The sequence below is a fragment of the Homalodisca vitripennis genome, chromosome 1, assembly GCF_021130785.1.
Source record: "Homalodisca vitripennis isolate AUS2020 chromosome 1, UT_GWSS_2.1, whole genome shotgun sequence".
In the NCBI taxonomy this organism is placed as follows: Eukaryota; Metazoa; Arthropoda; class Insecta; order Hemiptera; family Cicadellidae; genus Homalodisca; species Homalodisca vitripennis.
Genome location: NC_060207.1, coordinates 165,860,020 through 165,872,297, shown reverse-complemented (window position 1 = coordinate 165,872,297; position 12,278 = coordinate 165,860,020). Strand labels below are relative to the sequence as shown.

The 12,278-nt window shown below is 32.4% G+C and overlaps 3 protein-coding genes across 3 annotated transcripts in view; 2 read left to right on the top strand and 1 right to left on the bottom strand.

The window, feature by feature from the left end:
- The window catches only part of LOC124352669 (F-box/LRR-repeat protein 7-like), a 103,667-nt gene that overhangs the window by 49,909 nt on the left and 41,480 nt on the right, over positions 1-12,278 (bottom strand). The gene's annotated exons all lie outside the window — the stretch shown is intronic.
- Positions 4,060-5,841, top strand: LOC124353943. Its single transcript, XM_046804020.1, has 3 exons — positions 4,060-4,708; positions 4,935-5,132; positions 5,602-5,841. The coding sequence occupies exons 1-3, from the start codon at positions 4,346-4,348 to the stop codon at positions 5,839-5,841; spliced, it is 801 nt and encodes a 266-aa protein (XP_046659976.1). The 5' UTR covers positions 4,060-4,345.
- On the top strand, positions 6,491-9,456 carry LOC124352670. The gene is made up of 4 exons (XM_046802250.1): positions 6,491-6,677; positions 6,998-7,333; positions 7,821-7,955; positions 8,642-9,456. The coding sequence occupies exons 1-4, from the start codon at positions 6,641-6,643 to the stop codon at positions 8,944-8,946; spliced, it is 813 nt and encodes a 270-aa protein (XP_046658206.1). The 5' UTR covers positions 6,491-6,640; the 3' UTR covers positions 8,947-9,456.

Here is a 12,278-nt window from a genome sequence, read left to right as displayed (position 1 = left end):
CAAGTATAACAAGAAAAAATAAATAGACAAGCGCATATCACAATAACAATTTTTGATCCAGATAACAATTAACTATACTTTAGGTTTATTCAACTGGCATACGTTTCAAATATTCAAGTGCTTTCATCTTCACCTTGGGTTTCTTTTCAAACATAATTCTATCGCCATAGTGTAACAAGAAGTTATTATATATTCTGGGACCCAAATAGCAAAACTGGTGTCTACTTGATTCTTTAGTTAAGAAAGGGACTCTTAAAACTATTTGTTGGCTAGCTCTAGTGACTCTATTAATTTCTCTAAGATCAAATTGGTAAATAAATTTAGTAATAAACAAGATTACTGAATACTTATGAAGTTGCTCAAATGTTAATATATTCTTTTCTCTAAAAAGGTAGCTCATTCTGTCCATGCGTTTTACATTGTATATACTTCTCTCAGCATGCCTTTGATTCGTAATAACTGATTTTAAACAAAAATTGTAGGCTCCACCATAATGAATAATAATTATTCATGGAATTATTCCAAACCTCATCACACTTTCAAACCAAGAAAGATAAACATTAATTAATTGACAGCCATTGAGAGATCTTATCTAGATCTTTTCTAATCTTAAGCTTATTGTAGGCAGAGCACACTAGCGCAGTGTCATCAGCATAAGCAAACACATTTGAATACAGATCTAATTCTTCTAACAAGTCCTTGATGTACACAAGGAACATAAGAGGTCCCAGAACTCCGCCTTGAGCTGTGCCAAAGTACAATTCCAATGAATCACTAATAACATTATTAATTTTAACAATTTGATTTCTTCCTATACAAAAAGATTTTAACCATGAAAGAGCCAATCCACCAAAACAAAATTAATGTCTAATACATCGAACGCTTTTTGAAAGTCTAGATAAACAGCCACTGTATATTTATATTTATCTGATGCATTCACAATAGAACTCTCATATTTCTCAACTGCTAGGTCTATCCCTCTACCAGGAATAAAACCATACTGATTACCAGAAAAGAGTGATCTTTGAGTAAAGAAATCAAGTATTTTATTTTTAATTATTGTCTCAAATATCTTTGCTATTACACTAATAACAGAAATTGGGCAGTAAGAAGATACTTCAGATTTATCACCAGACTTATAGAAAAATAGGGACTACAATTGCCAATTTGAATTCATCAGATACTCTTCCTTGTTGTAACGATTTTTTCGACATACTACACAAAAGAGGGGCAAATACATCAAGATTTTTTTTAACACTACGTATATTAATACCATCCACACCATCCACACCCGTACTACGTTTGCCTTTTATTGACATGACTGAATTAACCACATCCATGTAAGTACAATTAAACTTCCAACTAATTCATTTTCATTATTGCAGTTTTCCATAAACATGTCATAACCAAATGCTTTTTTTTAATTCAGGAATAACAGATGTATAATAATTATTAAACTCACTAGCAATTAAATACTCATTACCACTAACATCAACTAAATTACCATTAATTCTTATAGTGACAAGAGAACTCCTTTTGTTTTTAACAATGCCTTTAATAACATTCCAATATTTCCTGGAGTCACCTTTACAATGTCAATCAATGAAGAATAATAATCCAATTTTGCTCTTCTAATTTGCCCAGTTACATACCTTGAAAGATTATTATACTCTTTTCTTAATGCTAAATTAAATCTATTTTTACAGTATTCCTTATATATAAGTAATTTTTCCTATAGGTTATTTTTACCAAGTTATCTGTGACCCATACATTCCTCTTTCTACATTTACTATTTAATTTCTTTAACGTACAAGAAGACACATAACATTTATTTATAAATTTATAAATTTGATACACATAAATCTACATCATCTACATTGTAAACATAATTCCAACTAGCTAGTTGCAACTGCCTTCGTAACATTTTGTAGTCTACCAATTTTCAGTATTTTGGTCGTTCAGTAATATTGACTAACTTAGATATAGATATATTCAGAGCGTAATGATCAGTAATGTTAAGCTCAACAACGTTATAGTCGACATTTAATGGTATTGAATTTCTTAAAAGGACGTGATCTATACAAGTTTCATTGTTATTAACCACTCTAGGTGGAATGTTAATTAAACTTTAAAATCCAAAAGCTGAAATTAAATTAAGATTGTTTTTTGTTGAATTATAATTTTTTAATAAACATACATTCTTATCCCCCGTGATCATTGTAGGATTACTTGTTTTACTTAAAATGTTTTCAAAATCGGCCTGAAACCGATTAAAGGTAAATTTACACTGCCTGTATACTCCGAACACAGTTATCTGGAGGTTGTTATTGATGTGCAAGACACTGGCCACGACACTAATTACCTCAGCTGCGGGCAGTAGAATAAGCTGATAAGAGTATCGCATTATTGACTCAAGTTGTGTTTGTGTCAGGCCTGTCCGGGGTTTATGATTCTAGACTGCTCTCACGCTCACCACAGTACAGACGTAGGTTAACGGTTACTCCTTTTCTTTTAAGGGAATGTTCCGCCGCGCCGCCTTGCAATGTCCTGTCACCCGCGTGCAGCACCTGCGGCTCGTGCAGCACCTGCGGCTCTTACAGCACATACGGCTCGTGCAGCACCTGTACTTGTAAATGATATTAGTAGGACATTATTTTAGTATTTTTTACTACTAAACGTCATGGAGGTAAAATGTCTCAAAATAATGACTTCGGCTTACCAATCATTCTCCAATCAAAGTTATTTGTAATTTCGTCTAAACTAAAACATGAAGTTTGAATTACTTTTAAATAAATACCGATTATGAGAGTGCAAGAAAGAAGGTTCACTTATTTTTATTACAAAGTCCAAAATCCTTTTTGTTAATCTAGTACGCGTCACGTGGTTTTGTTTAAAATGAAAAGAGCGAGGAGGAAAACCTATTGAGAAATTTATATATATATATATATATATATATATATATATATATATATATATATATACTACTTACTTACTTCACTTTGTTTATCTATGTCTGTTTAGATCTTTCATAAATTTTATCATGCTGAAATGGTTTGAAACATAATTGCGTTGCAATTTAGTATGATCAATGCCTACTATTACTATGCAAACTATATCTGTGTTTATATCGTCCTGACGCAAAAATACATTGCTTATATTTAACCTCTTCACTAGTCAACAGAGCAGAAATGTTGCATGTAAATTCTAATCCCGTAACGTATTTAAAAAATGTATAATGGTTTTTTGTATTAGCTATCTACTATTATACATTAGTGTTGAGTAACTGAGTAATTTTTGTGTATGTGTGTAATTTACTTTATTATAACTATTGAAAAAAGTAGGAAATCGTTTAAAAAGAATTTGTTGTTAGTGAGATGCAGTAGGCTCATTTAGTCTTTTATAAATTCAAATATTACGCCTTAACTGTATAGGCCCAGCATATTTTAGATAACAGATGTATAAAGATCGTTTCTGTAAAAACAAAATTATGATAATTACGTATTTACTTAAAAACTATCGAGGATATTTCATTTGTAACATTTTGAGTAGAAAATGCCTTAAATAAATAATAAATTGCTAATCAAATATTAGGTAATTGTAAGGTTCAGACCCTTATTCTTTTTAATAAATAGTATGTAGTTGTTTATATGACCTTTAAGAATAGGAAAATATGTTAACTGATTTAAGGGGCACATGAACAATGTTTATAGACTAGTATTGTCACTTCTACTATAGGATTAACTTTGTTTCTGCTAACTATGTGGTTTGGGTGGAAAATACAGACTCGGTGGTGTCGCGCGCTACTGGTCTTCTACTCGTCTTCCGGTCCCAAACTAAGATTTGTTTCTTGGCCATATTGGCTGATGACTCGATATACTCAGCATATACATACATATATATGTGTGTGTGTGCGTGCGTGCGTGCGTGCGTGTGCGTGAGTGTGTGTGTGTGTGTGTGTGTGTGTGTGTGTGTGTGTGTGTGTGTGTGTGTGTGTGTGTGTGTGTGTGTGTGTGTGTGTGTACACACAAAAATTAGAATTGTAATTATTTTGTAGAATCTTTGAATACCGTGGAACCCATTTGAGGTTCTAGATGTTACACTCAAAATAATTAATGAGTTGCCCATCCCAGATAGCATACGCTGCAATGAATAAAATGTGAACTGGAGATACATTTAATATTCAAATTATATAAAATTAGTATATTTATATGCTTAACAACTAATTCAAATAATATGTATAAAAACTTAAACGGAGAGTAGATATCATAATAACTTCACGTAATACATGGCTTATATGTAATGAGAAACTAAGAGAATAAATGTATATTTGTTTAGGAGTAAAGGAATGTATTTTTATTGCAGAGAACCAGTGGAAGTATCCAGCAGGATCGGATACGAACAATTGCGTTCGGCCATGTACCGAGCAAAGCGGCAGAGGATGGACATAATTCCTCAATCCTTGGAAGACCTTGCCGTAATGCTCGGTCAACCAAACAACAGAAGATTTGTTCGTACCCTTGACGACCACCCTTTCTACCTTGGCCACGTTAGTAATGAAGGTAGCAGTTCTGTTATTTTTGGATCGCATCATTTTATCCAACTGATGGAGGAAGCACATGAGGTCCACATTGATGGGACATTCAAGGTCCGTCCCAATGTACCACCTTCTCGTCAATTACTGACGGTCATGACCATGCACTTTAGCCAAGTAAGCTAAATTCTAATATTATGGTGTATGTAGTAAATCTGTAGTAATGACAATTTTTAAATTGTCTGAGTGCATATTCAACATTAGTATCACACTTTTCTTTCTGTACGGTTTCAATAAATACTGCATCTAAACAAAATGCAACTGTGCTGGTCACAGTCACTTTAGTGTTATTTTTAGATAGCTACTATCCCTATGAAGTATTTAATTTACTGATTTGTTTCAGGCATTTCCTGTGTTTTATGTTTTGATGGAATCCAAAAGTTCCAGTTCTTACATTGCTCTGTTCCGCTTTTTGAGAGATGTGGCTCCACAATTTAACCCCACGGTTGTGATAACTGATTTTGAAAGGGGGCTCCAGGTGGCTGTTAGAACAGTATTCCCGAACGCTCATCTAGTCGGCTGCTGGTTCCACTCGGCCAATGTAAGTTCTTAGTTTTAAATAATAAACTATTATTTAAATAGGCAAACTAAGTCCGATTTCAACAAGCAAGGAACGTATTTGCAACATAAACTGTACGACTAGTGACAATTTGCCTTCGCTAACTTATGTGTAACTATGATAGGAATGAAAGTATACACACTACGGTCAGTCAGTCTATTTGCCCACAGTATATTGAAAATGAAATTGACACGCAGTGCGGCGTAATCCTATATTGTTTAACACAATTCTTATGAGCAATATTGTTGTTGCAAATTGCATTTATAGAAAACTGAAAACTTTAAAATAATAAATCTTGCTGTTATGCCATATATTAATGTTTCGATTTACTGGATACCATTTAACGAACAGAGACAACCAACAATAACACGCTTAATTGCAATTACAAAACACTTAAATTTTCTAGGGAATTAATGAGAAATGCCAAAACTAACCAAATGTTTTTTTCTAGGCAATGAGGAAAAGAGCAAGGCTGTTAGGAATGACCGCCTTATTAAATGAAAACCCAGTGGCCCATAAAATCGTAAAGATGACTATGTCCCTCCCTCTTCTCCCTCACGATGCTATTCCAGCCGGTATGCGAGCCATCAGGCAGCATGCCTTAAGAAATGGTCTCGCAGAAGAAATGGAACGATTTCTATTGTACGTTGAGGAGACATGGATTCAGGGTAAACTAAACATTTTCTTGTGATTTAAACATAGGAGATCCTTATTTGTTAATTGTTTCCTGCAATACAGAATATAATTATTATTATTACTATTATTATTTAATAGAAAAAATAGTAAAAAGCTTAGACTTATATACCATATATATATATATATATATATATATATATATATATATATATATATATATACATACTGAATATGACTTGCAAATTGTATCCAATTTTACTTAACAAGTCATCACAGCCGTAATGATTGGGCTACTCTTGCCGACAATATCTGCATCTGGACACTTGTTATAACACGTATGTTATAATATGTAACCTTTTTATACTAAAATACAAAGATCAGAGTAAATCAATTCTATGACAATGTAAGTCATTACGATAAGAATTGTTGGTTGTTAATTATACACACAAGCATACACACATACACACACAAACAAATACAAACACAGACACACAAACCAATATGATATATTTGTTTCTGATAGTTTCCAAATCTATTATATTTACTGGGACTAAACATCGTTCCAAACGTTTTTAGATTTCAAAAGAATATCTGACTACTTTATGGAATATAAACTTACATGGCGGACTCTTTGAGTCATATCTTGCAGCGTTAATGCTAAATTAGATCAAAGATAAGCCATTAGTCATATCGAAGGTAGATTCTTTAGTTTAAGTCATGCCTACTTTCAGATATAAGAAATAAACTGCTTACTATAAATTATAGGTGTTGGGGCTCAATCTTTGTCAGTCTTTCGTCAAAGACGAAGGACTAACAACCACCAAGAGTCGTTTAATAAAACACTGATAACCAGGATGAGACATCCTCACCCTAACGTTTGGGTGTTCATCGGTAAGTATGTGGCATGCATTGCACATTATATGTCATTGGGAAAATTATTAATTTGTTCAAATACTCGATTTAAAAAAAAAATACGATTTATTGTAAGGTTTAATTGCAGCCTATACCGGTTCTAAAACAAAAGTTTTATGTTCTAATAATACAAAATATCTATACGTGAGGATTCACACGTTAGTAGTAACCAAAGTGCAGATAATATATGCGTGTATGTGTGTGTGTGTGTGTGTGTGTGTGTGTGTGTGTGTGTGTGTGTGTGTGTGTCACTGTTTATTTTATTAATAATACATTTAAAATACTATCACACTTTGCAGACGAGCTAAAGAAAATTGAAAACGCATACAGCAGAGCGTACGCTGCGTACGCGAATGGGGCGCAACCTCGAGCAACGCCTCCAGCGTACCTGGCACAAAATCTAAGAATTGCGGAAGCAACAGAATTGTATATTACAGGGGAATATACAGTTCTCCAGTTTCTGCAGCGAGCAAGCCATGCTGTAATGGACGCCTTTGTCCACCCCAATGATAATGATGATCCAGATGATGATGTGGCTCATCCACCACCTCCTTCGCCAATCGGAATACCTCATTTACTTGAGGATCCCGTGGAACCGATTGCGGAACCTAGACGACGCAGACGAGCTCCAGAAGGTAACACCTCAGTTCAATGCATAATCGTATAAAGTGAAAGAGATTAGCTATGCTCCTTAAATTAGCCCACGCTCATTTTCATATATATATATATATATATATATATATATATATATATATATATATATATATATATATTAACTTCTACATGACATTTTTCTGCTAGCGAGCAAAACTGGTACGCGACATTAAGAATGTTTACCTTACCTGCTGGCATCAAAAAGATAAATATGAATTGTCACATGAATACTAAAAGATTTTCAGTCGAACTATGTCTTAAATAGTACAAGAACGATTTGTGGAGCTAATGGCATCAGTATCCAGGAATGCCCGGCTGGCGGGTATGAAGGATATCCAATATTCTCTATAAAAGTTGACGAAACTTAGGAAATTTGACCATAGGAAATTAAGTTTCCGTCTACAAATTTGAATTAATTAAATCGTTGAAAACATTTCAACAGTTGAAATTAAATTATTTTGTCTTCAGATCCAATTATTGAGAATCCTCAAGAAGTCCTTGGAAGAGGACGAAGACTTGTCCGCGGTGCTGTCCGTGGTCGCAGTCGAGCTCGTGGTCGTGGTCGAGTCCGTGGGCGCGGTCTAGCCCGTGGTCTAGTTCAAGGTAAGCTTAAAGAATTTGTTGAGGATTACTTAAATGTTTCTAATGAAGATGAGCCTACTGCACAATATAATTACATTCAATTTATGTTTGCAATATACGACAGATAATAAACATTGAGATGCTAATTTATTATACTTCGCCATAAGAATTCAGTATAGTGTCTTTTAAATGCATATTACGTTTAATTTAGTAATATTTATTTATTTTTGTTGTTTAGGATCTGAAATTACTGTTTCGCTCGAAACTTTATAATACACAACCATTGAAACCGTTCTTAATTGTTACAAATGCTTATTTGTTTAATAAACCTGCTGTAATATTTAATAACAAACAAGGATTTAGCAGTACTCTTTCAACAAATCTATTATATATATATATATATATATATATATATATATATATATATATATATATATATATATATATAATTATGTATTTATAAGCCGGACGAGTAACAATTTTGACGAATGTCTGTATTCTGTTAAAATAAAAAGTGTAACTCCATTATTTTTACTCTTGCAGCACTTTCAATGCATTTTAATATTAACAGCGAGTTCTACTCAATATTCTTAGGCGTTCAAACAAAAACACGTCGTAATCAATATTATTACTAGTTTGTCCTGGCAATCGTTAAGACTTTTGTTGTTATAATGTAACCAGACTCATTCATGCCATTTACGTATCAGGTGATCAAAATGAACACCGAGCACATCCGCAGGAAACTATTGATGAGCAGTTTCATCGATTGCAAGGAATCCCTGTGGACGATGATGGGACTGTGGCAGACCCAGGGGAAGCCACCTGCTCAACATGCCTTGTAAATATAAGGACTTACATGATTGTACCCTGCAGTCACATAGTGTTTTGTGGACCTTGTGTTCGCCTCCACCGGCAGGGTATGAGAAATGAGGCAGGAGAATTAATTAACTTTGTGGTATGTCCCAATTGTAGGATAAAGGTTGAGACATACCAAAGAGTATATATTGTGTAAAGTGTGTGCGTAACTATGTGTAAATATTATACAGTAAATCTATTTTGTAACTTTTTTAGTATTCTATTACCTAGAAATTTAGTTTTTTTACATTATAGTCAAGATTTTGTTACATATCTAGTTAGATAACTTTGTGCCTTCCCTGTCAAATTTCATGCTGATGTCTGTAATAGTTTGTATACAACTGTACCAAAATGAATGTCTAATATGGTATTGGAGTCTTTTTATAAATATTAGGATTACATTAAATTTACCAACAAACAAAATAGTTTTATTTTCGTCGTTCAATATTTTTGACGTTCTTTAATTCTTACGATACTTAATTACCGATCGCTGTAACGTGTGTTTGTCACACTTTGTGTATAAAGCCCCAGAATTGGACAACCAAAGTAACGAAATGATGTGCTTTGTAATTAATTAGCTTAAAGTTTATATTTTATTTGTCCATAATTTGTTAATTAATACATGTTATGTTGTGAATAAAGCAGATGGAATGAGATTACAGGGAAAGCCTGATTATTCTTAAATTACCTTTGTTGATATCAAGACATAATTAATTAAGACTATGACGGTGGGGTTATTTTAAATGCTGTGAAATAGGGGGCTGTGAATATACAATTTGTGTAGTCAAGACATGCGATGAATCAAATTTCATATGACAATAACCACACACAATAGTGTTTTACCACAGGCAATAATCATACTTAAATACATACTTTGTAGTCATATTAAGCTAATAGAAGTATAAAATGTAATTTAAGATTTTTACAAAAGTAATACATAATTGTTTACGAAAAATGGAGTGCTTTACTTAGAATTCTTATCAAACACGGAATATAGTATAGAAGGTAAGCAAAATAGCCATTCTTGATAGAAGGAAAATGTACTACGAATAATTAACAATGAGTTTCATTTAATCCCACAGATTGTTTGGAGAGACAAGAAACGATCATAATTATCTCGGAGTCAGAGGGACTGAGAGAGGAATGTAGGTAGATCCGTAGATCATGCGCATGCGCAGTCAGTGGCAGCTGGCGGGTAGTTTTGGTGAGCAGAGCAGTCACCAGTCAGTACTCTGTGGGTTAAAGAGTCCGAGCGCGATTGTGTTGTGATTGTAGGGTTGCAGTTATTAGTGCGGTTACAAACCACACCCCCACTCGTTGAAAGAGGTTGGGTGAGGCTTGTTTTGGTCAATCGCTGTCGACTTCAACCTGCCAGTGGTCTGGCGACCTTTACCCGACGCCATGGAAAACATTCAACTAAATTTCACAGTGGAGTCACGAGATTCAAGGCTTCTTTGTACTAGCAGCGTTGTCTGATCATCTCAAGATAAGTAAATTATTAATTTTTATCTTAGTGTAGTAAGATAAATGTATAGTAATTTATCTTAAGCCCCATATAACTTAGTGCTAGCTCAATTTATAAATACTTAACAGATTTGTAAACAAATTCCGGTATATTAACAAGAAATTTTAACATGTGGTCTGACTTACTCTTTCTGTTATTTAATATTTTAAGTAAGTAATAGGACTAATAATTATAAAATTGTGTCTAATAGATTGAAGACCTTTGGAGCAGTTAGCGGAGAAAATTAAAAATAGTACTAAATTTAACAAAAACAATACATTTCCAATAAGGTTTGGTTTTGGGACCAGGCCTTTCAGAACCAAAGGTTTCATAACAGGCACAAATAAATAATTACATTATTTTTATTACAATTAATATTAAAATATCGTATGGTGTAAATATGCAGATACTAGCATGTTGGAAATATTTCAGCCAGTTTAAACATCTATTTATGATAACAGTTTATTTTTTTTGTTAAACCTTTGGTTTTGAAAGGCCTCATCCAAAAAATAAACCTGACTGGAAAAGTATTGTTTTATTAATATTTAGTATTACTTTAAATGTCTAATAGATACTTCTTAGGAAAATTGCATTATACAACAGTGTCTTTTCCTTGTAACATTAAAAAATATATACTTCACATTTTCCAAACCTTTATAAAAATGTAAGTTATAAGTCATCGCAATCTACAAATTAAAATACCTATTCTCTGTAATAATAAAAAACAATGAAAACCAATGAAATTAATAAATAAGATTAGACACTTTTTATTGGTTCATGTTTAATTGGAAATTTTGGACATGCTACAAAAATGTATTATTTATAAAATTCCCTGCAAATATTTTTTAGTAAGTCTTAAACTTGTTTAAGTTTGGTTATTTATGATAATTGATTTGAAAAGATAATAGGATTTCAGACATTTCACAGTGTAATATGTTTCAAAACGTTTATCACCACATTTCAAGAATTTAATTTTACCACCTTCTTTCAGGTATATAAAATTGAATTTAAACTTAACACCTTGGGGTCAGTCTTTTCTTGACCAATCTCCCAATATGTTGTCTTGTACATATTAAGCATATTCAGTGGTCTAAACCTATCAGTAAATCAACATTAAAAATTATGAACAGGGAATGAGAAATTTTTTATATTGAAAACATAAATTTTTAAGTTAGGGTATCAAAATAATAAGGTTTTTACTGTTAGTGGTAAAAGGTTTACCAATTTATTTCTTTACGGAGTTATTAAAACAACTTTTGTTAATGCAAAGAAAAACATATACAACGTAAAACTAAAGTAATTTTTTTAAATTTATAAATTGAAGATTAGTTGCAAATGCAACAATTCTGGAACGGTACAGTTTTGTGTAGAACATACTCTATAAAATAATTAGTATTTTAAAATAACATCAAAATATTGTGTAATCTGATACACTATTATTTGAATATAAAGATAAGTTTTTAAAAATTATCTTGTGAATGATTTTCAGGATGTTATCACATAGATCCCATATGCAATTATTATTAATACGTATTTCATTTGTCACAAAATCTACATACTTCCAACTAGATGAATTTTATATCATGTTTTGTCATAATCATTTTTTGTCACGTTGCCCTGAAGTAAAGAAATAGTTTTTAAGGTAGTCTTCACATCCAATGGAGGATAGTCTACTAGGAGTTTGGCTATACATTTTAACATACGCATAGCCCAAGGTGTACATTATTAACAAACAATATTTGATGTAAAGATCCAATAACTACCTTAAAAAAATATTTCTTAGGTCCAGTATTCATTTACTAGCCTAAGTATAAATATTTTGATACATCATCCTAAAGTGTCTAGAATTTATTGTTGGATTACACACTTTCAATCTGAGAATTTGTACAACCTAAACCCTGTAAACTAAAGAGTTGAAGGAATTATTTGACTCATATTGCATTTGTTAAAAATTTAGTAAAACATACTAAATAAGCCCAAAATTT

Coding starts and splice junctions, on each gene's coding strand:
- LOC124353943 (XM_046804020.1), top strand. CDS start 4,346: ATGTATTTTTATTGCAGAGAACCAGTGGAAGTATCCAGCAGGATCGGA. Junction 4,709..4,934: donor TGACCATGCACTTTAGCCAA/GTAAGCTAAATT, acceptor GATTTGTTTCAG/GCATTTCCTGTGTTTTATGT. Junction 5,133..5,601: donor GCTGGTTCCACTCGGCCAAT/GTAAGTTCTTAG, acceptor GTTTTTTTCTAG/GCAATGAGGAAAAGAGCAAG.
- LOC124352670 (XM_046802250.1), top strand. CDS start 6,641: ATGAGACATCCTCACCCTAACGTTTGGGTGTTCATCG. Junction 6,678..6,997: donor TAACGTTTGGGTGTTCATCG/GTAAGTATGTGG, acceptor CACACTTTGCAG/ACGAGCTAAAGAAAATTGAA. Junction 7,334..7,820: donor ACGCAGACGAGCTCCAGAAG/GTAACACCTCAG, acceptor TTTTGTCTTCAG/ATCCAATTATTGAGAATCCT.